Source organism: Quercus robur, chromosome 9 (genome assembly GCF_932294415.1).
Source record: "Quercus robur chromosome 9, dhQueRobu3.1, whole genome shotgun sequence".
Lineage (NCBI taxonomy): Eukaryota > Viridiplantae > Streptophyta > Magnoliopsida > Fagales > Fagaceae > Quercus > Quercus robur.
This window is the reverse complement of record NC_065542.1, coordinates 47,942,380-47,963,083: the sequence shown is the minus strand read 5'-3', so window position 1 is coordinate 47,963,083 and position 20,704 is coordinate 47,942,380. Positions and strand designations below refer to the sequence as shown.

At 33.7% G+C, this 20,704-nt stretch overlaps 1 protein-coding gene across 9 annotated transcripts in view; it reads right to left on the bottom strand.

Annotated features, from left to right (window-relative positions):
- Window positions 1–273: 273 nt before the first annotated feature.
- LOC126698785 (probable disease resistance protein At4g27220) overlaps window positions 274–20,704 on the bottom strand; it is a 171,541-nt gene continuing 151,110 nt past the window's right edge. For 8 of the 9 annotated variants that reach the window (XM_050396221.1, XM_050396225.1, XM_050396220.1 and 5 more), the window contains 5 exons: window positions 19,228–19,965; window positions 14,137–14,874; window positions 11,819–12,556; window positions 1,593–2,480; window positions 274–735 (listed from right to left, as the gene is read on the bottom strand). In XM_050396221.1, coding sequence (XP_050252178.1) covers window positions 667–735; window positions 1,593–2,480; window positions 11,819–12,556; window positions 14,137–14,874; window positions 19,228–19,965 — 3,171 coding nt within the window. In that variant the 3' untranslated portion in view covers window positions 274–666. The remainder of the gene's footprint in view (window positions 736–1,592; window positions 2,481–11,818; window positions 12,557–14,136; window positions 14,875–19,227; window positions 19,966–20,704) is intronic. The other variant, XM_050396226.1, reaches the window with a different exon arrangement.

Below are 20,704 nucleotides of genomic sequence, written 5' to 3'. Positions count from 1 at the left end.
CCAATAACTTCATCTAAAATAAATAAATATAAACATACTAAGCAAGATCATTAGCAAAGCAAATAAAAGATAACTTAGAACCTCACCTACTCAAACTAAACGGTAGGCTAGTATTTGTTTTTCACTTCTGGTTGTTTTTTTTTTTTTTTTTAACTCCTTAGATATGACCTTGGGATCCTGCTATATGGTTTTCACCTCTTAGAGATGAGCAAGGATGAGTACAAATTCACTACTTGATTAAAGTAATCCATCAATTTGTCTACTAGACTACAGTTTCATTAATAAAAATTCATATGATTTCTTGGACTATATAATAGCCTTGTCTTAGCTCCAAAGCCCCATGACAAACCTACTATAAGTCCATGAGTCTCATCCTTATCCGTAACACACCAATACATTAAGGTGAACTTTTTGATCCATCCAATAATGTCTACAACTCTAACGTCGCAACCAAAAACAAAAATCACTACATCACTCGTTCAACAATAAAAGTTATATTGTTTTAGAAATCAATCATTAATAAATTAAAAGATCAATCTTCCTTTGAGTCATTCTTGAAGTCATTTTAAGTATTTTTCTCTCCATTTTCACTTGAATCTGTCATCCTCCAAAGCTATCACCTCCAAAGCTATCACCAGTATTTTCCTGTCTCCCCTTACTTGAATCTTACATTGAGTCATCCTCCAAGTCATCAACATCATTTTCCTCTCCGGCCTCACTTGTGCTTGCATTAGTCTACAATAAAAGAGGTTCAAATTAAAGCCCCAAACGAAAACTAATCCAAAAAAAATAAAGAGATGAAAGAGAAAATTAATCCCAAAACAACATATCACTAGATCATGATCTAATCAACAAATATCAAGTCTTTTCTAACCAAATTCCTCAAGAACAAAAATAAGAAGATTTTTTTTTTTCAAACCCAAAAACAAAAAGATTATAATTTTGCTATTATATATAGGAGAAATGAGCACTTCATCACCGTAGAAGAAAAATGAGTTCGAATATAAAATAGAAATTTTTTTATATGAGAACAAAACTTCCACACTTTTTTTTGGTAAACAACTTCCACACTTATAAAATAAAGAAAAAAAAAATGTATACCATATGTGCATGTCTGTAGATAAATATATGAAAAATAAATGTATACCTTATTTATTTGGATAAAACTTGCCAAGAAACCAAAAGCATAATACATGGCAGCGGAAGCAAATTATTCCACCAAAAGCCTTCTAAAAATGATTGCCATAGTGAATCGTGCGTTTGTCAATAACTTTTTCTTTTATCTTTTAATTTAAAACTAGTTGAATTCACTTTTGTTTTAAATGTATAAACAAACTCAATATTAAATAAACTAATTTAAAACTAGTTGAATTCGCGTTCCAGTGCATTGCACCTTTTAACGACCAGTAGTGAAAAAGTTTATTAACAATTGCGAGTGTTATACATATTATATATTATTAACGTTATGTTACCGTGGAATTTAGGATATGTGACCATTGGGTCCGCATCATGTCACTTTCCTTGTGTTAACTCCAACAAAAATGCTTTTAAGAATTACATAAAATAAAAACGTGAGAACATAGTCAACATACCTTCTGAGTGAATAGTTGTCTTAAGCATGGATCATTGTTTTTCTCCCAACATCTTTTTATGAAGGTATTCACATCTTCCACCGGGAACAGACCTTCTTGGTATTTCCACCAAATGTTTCCGTCCAGTCTAACATGGCTTAGCTTCTGCATGCTTAGGACTCCATTAGAGAAGATCTTCAATTCCGGGCATCCGAACACATATAGAAATTCCAGTGATGGGAATTTCATGGTGCGATTACCCAAGTGGAAGAAGCTTCCCAGAGTGGGTAAATCATTAAGCGACAAATCTGTCAATTGATTGAAACAAATCTCATCTCCTGCTTCACCTTCTCCCTCGTTTGTGACTATTTCTCTCATTCTTTTGCATCCAGATAAAGTCAATGCTTTGAGTTGGACCAAACTTTTGACGGTTGAGGAAGTTGCTAAACTAATCAACCCATGACATTCCGATACTTCCAAAGTGTATAAATTTCGGAAACACATTGAGGATGGCACTAAATTTTTTAATCTGCCGCAATATGATACGTGTAGAGACTCCAAATTTTGAATGCCCCTACCTTGTTGAGAGTTTTCCTTCCACAAATGCATCAACTTGGGCATTTTAGATAGATGTAAAGTTGTCAAACGTTCGAACATCTCAGCATATTGTCCTTCGTTATCGACAATTCCACATGGACAAATTTCTTCCAAGAAAAAATTAGAGATGTCAAGCTCCTTAACATTGTACAAACCGTGAACAAATAACCAAGGGAATGCTGTTGACCTATCTTTGCCGTACAGCCCGAGGACTTTTAGTTTGCAAGAGAGCTGTGCTTTTAATCGATCGTATGTCTGATATATGGTATCATCCCAATTTAATTTCAATTCTTCAAAGTTAGACAATGTATCCTGAGAAAGATCAAAGCATTGATCAAAAGAAAGGAAAAGTTAGTATTCTCTAAGCAAGTTTAGGATAATATTCCCAACTATTTCAAGTAGGGATCGAATGTATCTAACCAGTGGTGAAGTTAGGATATCAACTCAATTGGGGAAGATTAAATGACAAAATTGAAAGTATAATTAAATTGGAAAAATAATAATGGGTATGAATAACAAAACAGGTACACAATACTATGATATGCTATTGTCATGCAAATCTCTATGATATTGTGATTGTCGGCGAGTCCATCGACAAGCAAAGTCTATGTCGGCGTACTTCTAGAGTCATCGTGCTACTCGATGATTTCGGTGCGAATGTCGCAGGATTAAGGATGTTCTGTCTTTTATGCTTGAACATGTGGAAACACTTCAACATGCTGCATGATGGACTTGTAGAAGAAATGGGGCTTAGGATTTTGATATGATTAGTTTTAAAATGAGTTAAAGGGAACAAAAGAGATTAGGTGGTGAGGTGGCAGTGTCTCATTGGTCTCTTAGAGATTACCTAAAATCTAATTAGGTAGAAAGTGATTTCATTAAGATAAGAAGGGTGGTCTTGGTTTAGGCGTGTTGAAAAAACAGATGGTGCTGGGTGTGTTCATGAATCCATTTGGGTATTGCGAGATTTCTCTCTCTTCATGACTCTTTGTCAGAAAAAGTTCACTTTATTCTAAAAAATTGAGTTATCGTTCCAAACACAATTTTTGTGTTTTCAGTACTTAAAAAACTAACCTGAAAACATGGTGACAAACACACTTTTTTGTATTATGAGAATTGGAAAACAAATTTTGAATTTACTTTTTGACTGTTTTCACATTGTTTTGAAAACAAAAAACACCAATACTCTAACCAAACAGGAGTGCGCCCACTATGAAAAGACAAAAACTAGTATGATGATAGTTGTTTCTTTCTTCGAGTAAAGGGGCTTTATGTATGTGTTATTAGGGGCAATTTAACATCAGATAATATTATATATGATTTTGGGGAGGTCATGGGGCGATTGCTTATATATGATTTTCTAACATCATTCACTAATATTATATATGATTTTCTAACATCAAATACTAATATGTCATGATTGATTATGTTGGGTAATGATTACATATAACACCATCTCACACTAGAGTAAACCCCACAAATGAATTACTGAGCTGTATGTGAGAGAGGCATAGTATGCAACTCGAGGGATTTGGTTTCAAACAAGATCACTCATGCAAAAAAGTTTTGAGTACAAATATGCACTAGGTGTTTTTCTTTTTAAAAGGAAATATAAAAAGTAAAAAAGATCCAATTCAACTAGAGTTTGCCACTTGTGGTTTCAAAAGTGTGTTTAAAAGTTGAATTTTTTACCTTTTCTTTTTTAATTTTTAAATATGATAGATTTCAATTTATAGTATTGATTGCATTATTATAGTTCCTTATTATCAAGTCAAGGCACCTGGTGATTTTTTGTGTATGTGGAATTTTAACCTAGATCTTTTTCTTTTTTTCTTTTTTAATAATAACGGACTTTATCAGTTGAAGTGGTTGGAACCTACTAGAAAAATTGTAAGCCAAAGACAAAAATAACCAACAAAATATGATGTTAGGATTTAAATATCTTAGTTTGTATGAGCAAACATGTGAATCAAAATTTGTCTTGTTATAGTCTTTAGAGTTTATAGTATGTTAAGACAGGTGCCCAAGGTTTTGTTTCTCAATGTGCAAGAATGAAAATTCGATTCATTTCGATTGATAAAAAACTTATAGTTTTGATCAATTGAAATGCGTTTTCACTAAAATGGATTTTTAGCCTAGCAGCCCCTCAAGTGATTAGGGTTTCAAATCTATTTTTCTGAATATATAAAAAAAAAACCCTAAGAAACGTTTTTAAGAACTTTGGAGCTACTCATTTGAGATCTAAAAGATTTTGTGCCTACTAGGGGTGGCATTAGCTTTAGTCCAAGGTGTTCAAATGAACTCCAAGAGTTGGCAAAAAAAAAAAAATTTTAATTTTCTTTTGTTTGACCTTCTTAAATAAAATTTTGAACACCCTGAGTCCCTAAACAAATGATACATACATAACATTTTCACAACAAATCCTAAATAAGATGTTGTTAATGGCTGTTACAAGAGTAGGCAAAATAGTAATTTTAGTGGTGGATTAAAATTAGAATTGTAACAACTTACCACCTAGAATTTGTTATGAAAATGTTGTGAATATAGCACTTCTCAAGTCTTTGACCTTAAATCTTTTTTAAGTCCAACTCAAATTAGTTTGAATATGATCCTATTTGCAATCTATTCTTACAAATAAAAGTTACAAATTTATACTTCTAACCGAATTTGTGAATGGAATAGCGCTTTTTTTTTTTTTTTTTTTTTTTAATAATTTAGAAACTTTTATTAAACTAAGCAAATTGAATATACATATGCGAGAAAACTTGTATAAGTTCGAGGCCAGCTACAAACAGCTAGCCATAGACTGAGGCTACCACAACGTAGCTAAGAAAAGACACCTACTAAAAAATTAAATCCGAGATGCCATTTGCTTTTGGTATTTATTCAGTAGACCCTCTACACCACTCAAAATAGTCATTGGGTGAGTTTATTTTTGTTTAAAGTAGACGTTATTTTGGGCATTCCAAATAGACCATGCCACTATCGCCCAAAGTAATAGGCCTTGTTGGTTTAAGCTCTGCACCATGAACCCGAACAGCAGGAAGAAGTCGCGAGCCTCATTGGAACACTTTTGAATCTTTCCCTTAACCAAGGCCCATACATTCTTGGCAAGGGGACACTCCCACAAGATATGCCCAGTAGTCTCGAGTGTTTGTTGACACAAACCACACCCCTCCGTAACGTGAACCTTCCTTCTACGCAGATTGTCCCTAGTAGGTAGGTTGTTAGAGCATGTCCTCCACATGAAGGTTCTAACTTTTAGGGGTACATTTAGTGTCCAGAATTTCTTCCAGGTTGGCTTGTTCGACCGGGCCTTCAAGTGCTCCACTACTTCTTGCTGCTTCAGTCAGAGTGTGACATGATAAGCGGTCTTAACTGAGATGGTCCTTGACTTATTCTCCATCCATATAAGGGAGTCCCTAGCTTGTATATTATTGAGGGGTAGAGCTACAATCTCATTTCAAGTTCTGGTCGTGAATAGTGCATGATCCTTGCCTCTATCCCACTGTCTTGTATCAGCATCTATCAAGTCACTAACCTTCAACTTAGGATCGGGTTCACCGTTGAAGATAGGGTTGTGAGACAACCACTTGTGCGTAGTGACACCAATACACTTACCATCGCCTATTTTCCATTTCGAACCAGCAATGATCACGTCCCGAGTAGACAGAAGACTCTGCTATATGAATGAAGGATTATGGCCCAGTGGGGCCTCCAAGAACGTGCTGCTAGGAAAATACTGAGCTTTGTACACTTGATAAAAGAGAGACTGAGTGCCATGAATCAATCGCCATGCTTGCTTAGCCAACATTGCGAGGTTAAAAGCATTGATGTCTCAAAACCCCATACCTCCTCTATTCTTGTCCGTACACAACTTCTGCCAGCTCATCTAATGGATCTTTTCTCATCGTATTTCTGTCCCCACCAATATTTGGCAAAGGTCAAGTTGATGGCATCACACATTGCTTTTGGAAGCCTGAATAAGCTCATGAAGTAAGTTGGTATGGACTGCGCAACCATCTTTGTAAGTATTTCTTGGTCAGCCTTGGAGATGAATTTCTCCTTCCACCCTAACACTCTCTTAGTAACTCGTTCTTGGATCTCCCTGAAGGTGGTTGTCTTAGTTCTACCTCCAACTGTCGGCAAACCCAAATACTTCTCGCAATCCGTCATGATTTTGGCTCTAAGCAAATTTTTGATTTGAGTCTCAAATTTCTTGTCTAGTGTTTCAGCTAAAGAAAAGGGACGTTTTCTGTCAGTTAATGGCTTGTCCAGAAGTCGATTCATATTGTGATAAAATATGTTAAGCAACACTTGGCACTCTTGAACCGTGGCTTGACAGAACAATAGGCTGTCATCGACAAAGAGCAAATGAGAAATGTTTACTCCATGCTAACAAGATACAACTCCTTTAAGAGACCAGTTCGCTTTAGCCCTTCGAAGCATTGCGGACAAGCCTTCACCACAAAAGAGGAACAAATATGGCGAGAGGGGATTGCCTTGCTTGATTCCACGGGTGGGTTTGACCAAACCATGAGGCTCTCCATTGATAAGGATTGAGTAAGAAGCAGTGCAAACCGTTTCAATAGCTAGCCGTATCCAGGTATCATTAAAGCCGAGTTTGGTCATCATATTCCATAAAAATAGCCACTCAACCCAATCGTAGGTTTTACTAATGTCCAGCTTCACCGCCATTTGACCTCTCTTCCCTTTCCTCTTATTTCTCATCTTGTGTTACTCAAATGCTACAGTGGTATTATCAGTGATCAAGTGATTTGGAACAAAGGCACTTTGAGCATTAGAAATAATATTAGGCAATATAAATTTAATGCGATTAGCCAAAACTTTATAAAATAACCGTGATACCACATTGCCTAAGTTGATGGGGCGATAATTTGAGATGTATTGGGGCTCATTCTTCTTAGGGATAAGAATAATGTAGATATAGTTCATCTTGTGTAGGAGGTGGCAAGAGTTCAAAACAGAAAGAACAACTCTAACCACATCATTCCCTACAATATGCCAATATTTTTGAAAAAAGAACAGGGATGTACCATCAGGGCCCGGTGACTTGGAAGGGTGCATTTGGAACAAAGCTCACTTTATTTCCTCCGGTGTGTAGGGTTGTAAGAGTTGGCGGTTCATATCTGGGGTTACTAGTCTATCTACTGGGTCTAGAACAACCTCCATGTTAGTTGGTTGAGACAAAGTAAACAAGGCTTTGAAGTACTGCTTCGCTACATTTGCAGTTCCATCATCCATGTTACGCCACTCATCATTGGCATTATAGGTCTCTACAATGTGATTTTTTCGTCGCCGTTGGCTTGCCCGTTGATGAAAGAATTTGGTGTTCTTATCACCTGCAAGAAGCCAAATGGACCATGACCGTTGTCTCCACGCCTCTCCTCATGGTATAATAATGAGTTTATATCAACCCGTACACCCCGAATGGCATCATTGTTCTTTGCCTTATTCTGGTTGGCCAGTTCTTCCAGTAGCTTGTGTTTTTCCTGGAGTCTCACCTTAGCATTCCCAAAAGCTGTACGGCTTTACTGCACCAGAGCTTGTCTACACTGCTTAATCTTTTCAAAAAGTTGAAACATTAGGCTCCCCTCACATACTGACCCCACCCATGCCTCACGGATGGTGTCTTCACATGCTAGGTGGGTCACTCATTTTTTCTCAAACCTGTGTGAGATTTTCTTCTTTCTTGTAGACATACTCGGGTTGTGAGTGCTAACCATAATTGGGACATGATCAGAGTAAGAAAAGTGTAGATGCATGACTTTAGCATGTGGGAACTGTTCTCTCCATTCCAATGTGGCACAAGCCCGACCCACGCATGCTTGAACAAAGTTTTCGCTCTCTCGTCCATTACTCCATGTGTATATGCTTCCCTAAAAGCCTAAATCAATCAAAGAATGGTCAAATAAAGCTTCCCGAAAGTCCAGCATAGGATGTAAGGGCTTTGGGATACAACTCTATTTTTCTTAGGACACCAAGATTTCATTGTAATCCCCCACACATAACCATGGGACTGAGAATCTAGAAGAAAGGTGGCATAAAAGCTGCCATGTCTCATGTTGCTTGTGCTCTTCGGGTTGACCATAGTGCTCGGTGGGGCTGGCCACCAGCCTCCACCGTTGATGCAATTTTGTCTAACTCATGTCCCTCAGACCGAGGACGTTTTTTGGCTTCCTTGGTGCTTACAATCTCTATGCTAAGTTCAGTTTCTAGCCTTCCCCTTATTATGCCAACCTCATCAAGGTTCATGTCATTATTATGCATGACATTGTTCGTGGGCCTTAGAAGCTTTTTCCACGTACCCTTCTTAGTGTCTTTTGCATGGGATACCTCCTGTGTACATGGTTACACTGTTCCCTTGTCATGTAGCACCCCATCCAATCCCATGGGGACTATAGTTGGTTGCATGAAAGAAATAGGCACACTGAAAAGGCCACTATGCATAGTTGTCATGTCACTAATAACTCCTCCCATGTCTATAGGCCCCAATATAAAGCTAGTTTCCTTAGGTGTAATGTCAACTTTGAGTATATTAGGAATGGGATCCCGTGAATCTCGCTCAGTCCTATTCTTTTGCGAAAATTGCGTGATGGCCATAAAATCTGCTGAGATATTATTCTTACCAAAAGAAGCATTATCCTCAGTTAACACTAAGGTTTGGTTGGTGTTCGTCGAAACCTTAGTGGCTTCATGGCTGTTTAGTGGGACCCTATCATCACCGGTTTCCTTAGTCGAAGTAAAATGTGTGTCTGTTGGGTCATTCCTCGTCCTAGTTTCTATCGAACCACTGCTTTCGGTAGCTCTCCGACGAAACCCAGCTTTCAGCCAATCCCCATAAGGTAGGTCTTCCCCCTCGATAACCAGGACATTGCATTCCTTGGCCTCATGACTGATTTTACCACACTTGAAACACAAACCACACAATTGCTCATATCAAAACGCAATCCAGGTCTTATCTCCCTCAGGGTTGACTATCGGCCCGCCTCTACGAATCGGTTTGTCCAGAGGAGTCACCACACAGACTCGGAGAAAGTGCGCTTGGTCCGTGGTAAGTGCCTTATAGTCGACTTCAACAACTTAACCCAGGTTGTTTCCGATCTCCAGGCCCGCCTCTACATTGATGAGATTGAACGACAAACCCTAGATTTGTACCCAAATAGGTAAGTCAATGAAAGTGACTGAATGTGCCATCATGCCCCGTTCCCATCGCTTCAATAACAGGATCCGATTATCAAAGCTCCAGGGTCCGTTATTCACGACCCACAATACCTAGCTCTCTAATGCAAACTTAAATTGAAGTAAACCATTGCCAACCTCGATTATCTTGAGGTCCGATCTTATCTTCCATATAGATCAAAGGAGCTTCTTGGTAGCTCTCAGGTTTAGCGAATAGGGTGCTAAGCATTTTCTGAGAAGGCTGAGAGAGCACTCTTCTAGGGTTTTATCCCTTCTGTCAGGCCTTACTATGATAACTTCACCTTCCTTTGAAGTTAAGTTAATCTATTGCAAACAATCAATAACTTCAACGTCCATCTCAGTGTTCAAGGTTTTAGCCCCTTGGTCTAGTAACTTCAAAGAATAGTGAGATGTAGGAGAAAGAAAAGGGAGGAAGAAAGAAAAACCACGAGGAAAAAACGTGGTGAAGAAAGGCGGCTCACCCTAGGTGAGAAGGAAAGCTCCTAGCGAGAGGAGAAAAAAAATTGACTTGTGAATGGAATAGCTAATTTTGAATATGTTTTTAATTTGTTGTTTGTTTAATGCGGACTGAGGCATGGGCTAGTCAATTCATCAGTGATTAGCGAATGTTAATACTAAAAGACAATTAAACAATTAGACAATGAGTGATTCTAAAAAAATAAATATAAAAACATTAGACAAGAGGCATAGGACAAGGGAGTGATTGAGTGAAGACAAAAGCAAAAGTTAACACAACAAAAGTTTCCTTAATATAATTACAAAGACCAATAGTTGTTAAAGTTGAGTTGAATTGTTAAATAAAAGAATTGTAAAGAGTAAACATATAAACTAATAGATAAAAATTATAAGCAATAATAATTAGAGTTCACTTAACAACAATAATTAATATGTTTATTATATTTTTATATTTTTAATTTGAGATTGAAATCTTATTCTAGTCTAATCTGAGTATATATGTGTGTTAAGTTTCTTTCTAGAGACTTGAACCCGGCTCTTACTCCCCCCTTCCAACTTCCTTCTATAATTAATAAGTTCATTATATTAAGAAACAATATATCAAATGAACTTATAGTTTATCTTTTATAACCTTGCTATTACTATGAACAAATTTGTAATAAGAAAACCATGTAAACCGCAAGATTCTTTTCCTACTCAAGATTCTTCTTCTTAACGAACCTTATAGAAAAAAAGTCCTAGAGCTGCCTCTGGTTCCTACTGCTTCCAAAATTGCTACCAATGTTCATTCTCATAAAATCAAAATCAATGAATCTGAAGTTGCTATAAATCAGTCATCAAAGATGCTAAGTCTAATCTTCAAGGGAATATTGCATTCGAGGATTAGAGGTTCACATTGCAGCGTATTGCTATTAGATGTCTGTGGATCTCAGAACTTAATTTGATAACTATAGTTAAGTTTACAAAGAATAGAGTTATCCAGTCTGTAAACATTTATTTAATAGTGGACTTGTTCACCTCGGGATTGATAAGGTCAAGTCCTCCAAAGTTTTTCCTGTGTAATTAGTTTTTTTTTTACAGGTTTTTTCCTTGATCATAATATCATATGTTTAAAAAAAAAAAAAAAAAACTTTTCCACTCTATGCATGCTATTGATGTTTATCTTATTTTTAAAGGCTATTCATAATAAATATAATAATCAACTTGGCCTTAAATGTGATTGATAATCATATCTGACAGTGGTCTAAACCCAACATGTGATAAATCGTATGCAAAATTATGGTTAGAATGGGTTGAGATACCCATCAAAATTGTTCCCTAATTCATATGCGTCAACAACTTTTTTAATAAACTAAAACAAAAAATTTGAAACTATCACAAGATCAGCAAAACATATTAGTCAAACTTAAAATTCTGAAATTATTTTAGAACCAAACTCAAATAAAAGTTCAGAAAACTAAACAATAATATGGAATCCGACCTACCAACCATAATTAATTTGAAAATTATCTATTGACTGGTAAAATGAAAGGCTTCTCTATATAAATTATCAAACACAAAAATGATACCCTAATTAGTTTTAAAGAAGATGGTTTCATATAAGGTTTTAGTCAGTTGGATATCTCAATTATGTCCTTCATTTTCCTAAAAAGAAATCTGAAAAATATCGTTAAGGTAGTCATGAACGTATCCAATGTATCTAATTTCTTATTCTGAACATTTACTTGTTAGTTCGTATAGCTTCAACACAGCTCCGGTACAGCTGGAATCTGGGCTACTAATCCTACTACTCTTTTTTTTTTTTTTTTTAAGTTTATTATAGATAGCCTAATCGAACTATTTATATGTAGTCTCACTAGTCATTTTAGTATTAAATTTTTTAATTAAATTTAGTTTTTTGATTATTTTATGATAATTACACTAGCTAGTGTCATATACATGTTAACAAAGAGACAAGTACAAATCCATACCTTTTCAATTGGAAAGAGGGGCTGCTGAATCTGAACATGATGCCCCAACTCATCTCTTTCTTGGAAACTTAACTCATTCGAAGCAATAATCTTCACTTTGTCACAATTCTTTATCCTCAACCTTTTCAATGATGGCCATTCTAAAATGTGTTTTCCTGGATAAAAATACTTGAGTTCAGGCAGCGATTCAAGATCTAGAGAGGTTATTCGTGGGAACACAAACTTAATTGCTGTTTCCACTCCTTCTTCCAGGGCAACAATTTCCTCCAATCCACAATCGTGTATGTTTAGCTTCTTAAGTTGTTTAAGACTTTTGGCCACCGAAGCTGGAAAGAGATTTTTCATACTTTTACAATTAGAAACTTTAACTTTATGCAGATTTTGAAATGTCAAAATTGCTTGGAGATCCAAACTCCATACATGCTTAAGCTTCGGAAGATTAGATAAACACAGGACTCTTAACCGAGTGGATACCATATCACAAATTTCATCAACAATTGCCCCTTTAATTTCAAATACCTCTTCTACAGAATTGCAATTCCGTATATACAAGTCTTCAAGATTCTGGAGTCTTCTCAACATATTAGGCGGAAAAATGTTAATTAGATTTTTACATCCACCAACAAACAAGCTTTTTAGTTTGCAAAAGGAATCTGGTACGAGTTGATGATTGTGCCACAACATCTTCAAGTTATCCATGTCATTGATGTGTATAACCTCCAAGTTAGGAAATGCAGCCTACAGTTCTCACATATTTATTGACTGAGTCAATAACATAGCCTTTATATTCCCAAATAATTGAGAAAAAGAAGATTTATGTTGGGAATAAGAAATAGAGACAGATAAGGGAAAGATTAAAATTAAATTGTATTCTAAAAAACCACGTGGCTAGTACAACATGGAGCAAACTAATGAAAGCATTTTAGAAAAAAGAAACAAACCACCCTTTAATTGAAGAGAAATTTTGTGGGAGTACAGAGGTTAGTTTCTTCAAGTTCAATTCTTTACCAAATGTGATGGCTGTACTCTCGAAATTCAGATAACCAAAAAAATAAAAACAAAAACAATTGAATTGTTTGATTTTTAATTTTATTTTTGAGAATCAATTGAATTGCTTGATTTGCTTTTGTAAGATTTCGTGAGTTTAGGGCAAATTATTTAGGTAAGAGATTCTATATATTGTATGAACTGGCTTTAAATCACATAATGCGAAATGATTAAGCAGTCACAAATTTTTATAAAATTATTTGGGATATTGTTTAACAATTGATTATATTAGTACTAGTATAACATCTACTCTAAACAATAGTCTCTAATGCAATGAGTTCGAAATAGTTGAACTGGTATGAGTTAATTAACCTTAACTCACATGATTGAAATGCATGATTTCCCCTATACTAAGTTTTTCTCCCTTTATTCAGAGAAAAAAAAAAAAAAAAAAAAGGTTTGTGTCTCTTTGTATACTATATCCCTTCCTAACCCTTGGTAAGCTCTCAACCTTCATATGGAAAAATAATAATAATAAAATAAATATTACCTCCACAATATTTTTAGAATAGCAACAAAAATTATGGTATATTCAAAAAGAAAGAGTAAAAAAAAAAAAAAAAATCAATAGAGAGCCATTTTAGGAGTGGTGGTGCACTTTAACAGGAAAGAAAAAAGTCATTTTTTACGGAGGCAGTGTATTTTTCTTTTTCTTTTTTTTTTTTTTCTTTTTTTTTTTTTTTTTTTTTTTTTTGTGAGAACCTGAAGGAAGGGTTTTGATTGTACTGCACGTTAGGATAGCTGTAAAAATTCGGTGGTGTAAAGTGTAACCGAAGTAAAAAAAAAAAAAAAATGATTGGACCAGGACTCGGTGGTGCACATTTAATGGGGTGGGGTAGGGGGGAAGCATATTTAATGAAGGAAAAATTAAAAGCAAGTAAACGAAAGAAATTGATAAAATAATAATAATAATAAATGGAGCAGTTCAAAAGCACCCCAAAAGAATAAATAAAAAAATCATTTTTAATATACAGAGCTCCATTTAGATTTATATGAAGCATTTTTAATGGAAATCATTTTAACAGGAAAAAAAAAAAAAAAAAAATGTCAACCGAACAATGTCCATCATGTATAAAAGCAATATAATTCAAACATTTTAACGTGGTTTAACAAAAAAAAAGAAAATATTCAAACATTTTGGTGGAATTATTGGTGTACCTAGACCTATTGATTAACAAATTGTTACAGTATTAGTTTTAATTTTTGGATAATTACACTAAGTGTTATATGCTTATATACACATTAACGAATAAACAAGTACAAGTCCATACCTTTTCAAACAGAAAAAGGGGTTGCTGAACTTGAACATGATGGCCCAACTCGTTTGTATCTGAGAAGCTTAATTCATTCGATGCAAAAGTCTTTACTTTGTCACATTTAGATATGTACAAATACTTTAGTGAAGGCCATTCTGAAGTGTGTTTTCCTGGATAGAAACACTTGAGTTCAGGTAACGAATCAAGATTTAGATGGAATAGTTGTGGGAACACAAACTTTGTCACTATTTCCAATCCTTCTTTCATAGCAACGATTTCCTCCAATCCACAATCGTGTATTTCCAGGTACCGAAGTTGTTCAAGACTTTTGGCCACTGAGACTGGAAAAAGACTTTTCAAACTTTTACAGTTAGAAACTTTAATATTATGCAGATTTTGAAATGTCAAAATTGCTTGGACATTCAAACTCCATACATGCTTAAGTTTCGGAAGATTGAATAAAGTCAGGACTTTCAACTTATTGGATACTGTATCACATATTTCATCAACATTTTCCCCCCTAATGTCAAGTACCTCTTCTACCGAATTGCAATCCCTTATCTCCAAATTTTCAAGATTTTGGAGTCTTCTCAACATATTAGGTGGAAAAATGTTCATCAGATTTTTACATCTTGCAACGCCTAAATTTTTTAGTTTGCAAAAGGAATCTGGAACGAGTTGATAATTGTGCCACAACATCTTTAGGTTATCTTTGTCACTGATGCATATATCCTCCAAGTTAGAAAATGCAACCTACAGTTCTCACATATTTATTGAGTGAGTCAATAACATACCTTTATATTACCAAAATAATTGAGAAACAGAAGATTTAAGGTTTCTTTTTTTTTTTTTTTTTTTTTGAGAATGAAGATGATTTAAGTTGGTTATAAGACAGAGACAAACATGGGAAAAGTTAAAATTAAATTATATTCTAAAAAACCACGACGCCAGTACAACATGGAGCAAACTAATGAAAGAACTGAGGAAAAATGAAACAAACTAGCGATTGCTCTCAAAATTGAATTTGGTTATGTAAAATCTCGTGAGTTTGGGGCAAATTGTTTAGGTAATATATATAGACACACACTACTACTACTACTATTTAAAGGGCTTTCTCTCTTTAGGATCCTCATTTTTTTTGTTTAAAAATGCCTCTACATCCCTAAGTTTAATTAGAGACAAAAAATAGGGCCACTATCTTGTTGATTTTCAAATTTATTTTATCCAATTATAAATTGATTATCAAAATAAAAATTATATATATAAAATAAAAATACATTTTTTTCTACAATATAGGACCACTAAATAAGAGCATGATAAGGCTAGTGTGTGTGTATATATGTATATATACATAGACACACTATCCATAAGCGCATGATAAGGCTAGTGTGTGCGTACTAAAATACTCTTACACAAATTATTAGACTCTCTAAAATACCTCTATCTTTTAGTTAAATAATTTTAAACAACAAAAACTGTTGTTTAAACACAATACATATTTCTACACATTTTTCACCCATTTCCACAAAACTTAAACAACGACACTAGAAATCTTTTACCAAACGGGCCCATACCTAAGTTTTAGGTTTTTTTTTTTTTTCATCTTTTCTATTAAGCCTAAAATTTAGGACATTATCTATATATATATATATATTTTAAGAAGAATCTTTATCTCATTTTTAAATATTATCTCATGTTATTTTACCTCTTTCTTTAAAAAAAGATACACACAGTTATTTATATATTACTTTTAAACATTGAAACACTAAACCAAGAAAACAAATAAATAAATAAAAGTATTATTGCACGCGCAAAGCGTGTGTGATAAGCCTAGTATATATAATATATGAGAGAGAGAGAGAGAGAGAGAGAGAGAGAGAGAGAGAGAGAGAGAGAGAGAGAGAGAGAAGTTGTTAATGGTCCCAATTTTTTATTAAATTATTTGGTATATCATTTATGAAATGATTATACTAGTATCACATCCATCTATACATTTGTCTGCTAGACTCTTTTTTTTTCCTCAAAAATTATTAAAATATGCTACTAACTTCACATCTTGAACCCTTTCCTCTCTAGATCCTCAAGCACTTTGTGCATAAGACAATGTCAATCTAGCTCTAAACTCTAATGCAAACACTTTAAAATCTTTTAATAGTAATTTAATATTTCCTTACGTTATATATACATCTTTACTAAATATATGATAATTTTCATTATTAAAAATTACTCCATAGAGTTCATAAATAAGTAATAACTGCCCAAGTTCCACGTGATGTGTTTCTAAAAAAAAAAAAAAAAGTTCCATGAAATGTGCGGTAAATCTTTAATATTTGAATGAATTATCGCCTTGCTTATGTATAATATCTATTATGTGGTATAATATTTAGAGAATTAATTTCAATTATATTATATTTCACTAAAAAAATTGGAGAAATTGAATATTGTTAAAATTAATATAACTAAAATGCAAATATTTATTTATATCCACTAACATAAGATCGAGGACAATCACTTTTATTTATATTTTTGGTTGTGTGTTACTAAATTAAATATATATATATATATATATATTTTTTTTTTTTTACTATGGCTTTTGAGTGGAGTTTGTGGTATGTGTTTGTGTTAGAACCCCTTTATCTCTTCTTTGTGTGTGTATGTGTGTTTGTTTCTTAAAAAAAAGATGTCTTTATTGGTTTTTTTTTCCAATTGTTGGTTATATGTATATATATTATATGTCATTAAGAGATGTTAGGAAGTGTAAATTGTTTTGGAAAGGACAATTGTTACAAATATTAACATTTTACTTTGATAAATTCACAAATATTTTTATATTTTGGCGAAATTAAGCACACAAATATTTTTGTATTCTAGTATCATGTGTTATTATATATATATTGCTTTTTGATGAGGAGTTATGCTATACTTTCAAATATATTTTTATAATAAGTACTCCAAATAAATTATTTCTTATATCAATTTTAAAGAATAACTATATAAATCTATTTATAAATAATTAGTTAACCATATACATATAATTAATACATTGAAATAAATATATTTATCCCATTAACATATAGCAATTAATTAATACTTTGTTATAACTGCAATATTTTGATAAGATGCATGAAGGCTAAATGAAGAGAATCTCTTTATGTTTAACCGAATGCTCTACATACAATTGTAGATTGCTATAATTGAGTTTTGCGCCGTTTATTGTAAAATATATATATATATATATATATATATTTGATTTAAATATAAAGACTTTCTACGTACCAATATATAAGACACTCATTTTTCTTTTCTTATACTTTGCTGAAGATTCTTGATAATCAAAGAAAACATCGTCCAAAAAAAAAGTTAATCACTAACATCATTTAAGAAATTTTTTTATGATGCTCCCATTCACTGGGCTACCTCGGTTAATCAAGCCTCCAATGAGTCACTCTTCCTTGACTTATTATAACCTCCTACTCTTTCTTGGTCCTCCATGTATCAATTCCTAATGATTTCCTACGCCTAAGAATATTCCCAGCTCTCACTAACGAATTTTGCTTAAAAACATATATACTCAAACAATTATTCTAACAAAAACAAACCACAACTATCAAAAAGAAATCTAATGTACAGCAACTTGGTAGAGGCATGGTGGTGACATATGGGTTAAGAGTGACTTACTCAAGAATCAAGACTATCACTTTGTATAATATAATCTCTCTCATCCATTAACAAAATTTATCAATCTCGTCAGTTTTCTTGCAAAGAGAAAAAGAATTGCTACACTAAGGTCAAGATCATGGTGACATATGGGTTAAGACTTAAGAGTGAGTGACTCAAGAATCAAGATTATCACTCTTGTATGATCAAATTTAGGACAGAGTGAATCTCAAATATGCTGTAAAATACAGAATCGACCTTCATTTTTATGCTCATTCTACTAACGGTATGATTTAACCTTAACTCACATGATTCTCCCTATGCTAATTTCGTCTTCCTTTGTACATCCCTAACTAACCATATATATAGTGAGCTCTCAATCTTCATATCTCTCAATCACAAACAATTAACAACTGTAATATGAAAATTGCAGAGAATCCAAAAAAAGAGAGTTGAAATACTAAATCACACCTAAAATAATTGGCAAATGGCAATGTATATGATAATGAATAGATTCCAACACCCAAAAGGAAAAAAAAAGGGGGGGGGGGGGGGTGGGAAGTAAATTTTATTGGCTCTAAAGTGATGTGTTTGAGGAATCCTAGAGGAAAAAGAGGAAGAAGTCATAAAATTTGGAAAATTATGGGATGTAGCTATGTCATTATTTTAAACCGTGAGTCAATGCTATATATTGGAGATGTGAAAAAATAGAGGGGAGGTGAGAAACTGAAAGGTTCAAGATTAGAAAGAGACGGAGGAAGCAAGATTGCAAAACAGAGGCAGAAGAATATACATAGACAAAAGGATGAAAAGTATAATGTTTTGTAAAATTTAGGGATAAAAAACAAAATTTTGTAAAAATATAGGGACAAAATTGATATTTTATCTTTTTATTTTTATTTTTTAATCATATGAAGGAAGGAATTTTTTTTTTTTTTTTTTTTGATAATGATGAAGGAAGGATTTTGGTTGTAGTGCAAGTTAGGATAGTTATAAAAATATAAAATCAAAGTTAAAAAGAAATGATTGGACTAAGGACTCGGTGGTGCACAATTAAGGGGGAAAAAGTATATTTCAGGTGGGAAGAATTGAAGGCATGTAACCGAAAGATATTGGTGAAAAAAAAAAATTTTGGAGCAGTACAACCACCCCAAAAAAAAAAAAAAAAACATTTTTACTATCTTCATTCAGTTTCGTAGAGGTTAAACCGCAGAGCTCCATTTAGATTTATATCTTCATTCAGTTTCGTAGAGGTTAAACGGCAGAGCTCCATTTAGATTTATATGAAGCATTAAGTGGAAATCATTTTCCCATTAAAAAAAAAAAAAAAAGTGGAAATCATTTTAACGGAAAAAAAATGTCAAACAAACGATGTCCATCAAGTATAAAAGCTATACAATGCAAACATTTTATATCCATGTCAACAAAGAAACAAGTACAAGTCCATACCTTTTCAATCTGGAAAAAGGGAGGCTGAATCGGAACATCATGGCCCAACCCATCTGTATTTGGGAAGCTTAATTCATTCAAAGCAACAATCTTCACTTTGTCGCATTTGAGTATCATCAACTGTTTTAGTGATGGCCACTCTATAGTGTGTTTTCCTGGATAGAAACATTTGAGGTTAGGCATCAATTCAAGACTTAGAGAGACTAGTTGTGGGAACACAAACTTAGTCACTGTTTCCAATCCTTCTTCCATAGCAACAATTTCCTCCAATCCACAATCGTGTATTTTTAGCTTCTTCAGTTGTTTAAGACTTTTGGCCACCGAAGCTGGAAAGAGACTTTTCATACTTTTACAGTTAGAAACTTCAACTTCATGTAGATTTGGAAATGTTAAAATTGCTTGGGGACCCGAAGACCATACATGCTTAAGATTCAGTAGATTGATTAACTTCAAGACTTTGAACTGAGTGGATACCACCATATCACATATTTCATCACCATTTTTCCCTCGAACTTCAAATACCTCTTCTACTAAATTGCAATTTCTTATCTGCAAATCTTCAAGATTCGGGAGTCTTTTCAAGATATTAGGCTGAAAAATGTTTATTAGATTTTCACAGTCATCAACACGCAATTGTTTTAGCTTGCAAAAAGAATCTAGATCGAGTTGATTGTGCCACAACATCTTCAGCTTATATATGGCATCGATGTGTAGATTCTCCAAGTTAGAAAATGCAACCTACAATTCTCGCATGTTTATTGAGTGAGTCAATAACATACCTTTATATTACCCAAAGAAGAAGAAGATTTATGTTGAGAATAAGACATAAAGACAAACATGAGAAAAGTTAATTAAATTATATTCCTAAAACCCACGAAGCAAGTAGAACATGGAAGAAACTAATAAAAGAAAGGGGGAAAAGGAAAACAAAACACAACTTTAGCACAAACCCATTGCTACCCCACTGGCACAAACCCATTGCATCCGATTTTAATGTTTGCACTCATACCCAAACCACTTTAGCAACAATTTTTCTCTTCCCGTCCCGTTGGGTAATGAGCACCCGACCCAACCAGACTTGTTTGTTTTTTTTTTGTTTTTGTTTTTGTTTTAAACGAGAATGAGAGTTGAAAATGGGGGTAGTTTAAGTTTTATTGAAGCTTAAAACGGCAATAAAAATATATATACAATTTCCCTCTAGATTTCTATGGTTAACAAACTTAGTTTGGACCTTAACACTAGTAAATAAACAAACTAATTTAAACAATCTAATTATATTACAAATGATCAAATAAGTTAAGTAAGGAAATAAAAAGGACATGATTGAAGTAATTTGACATGCACAAAGAAAATCAATTGTTGACTAATAAGAAGATTGGTGTGATACGTGTTTGTCTAACATATTCCCTCATAAGGAAATTTCGTAAGCAAATTACGTCAATCTAGTAATTTGTGGGAAGTAAATGATGTTAATAGA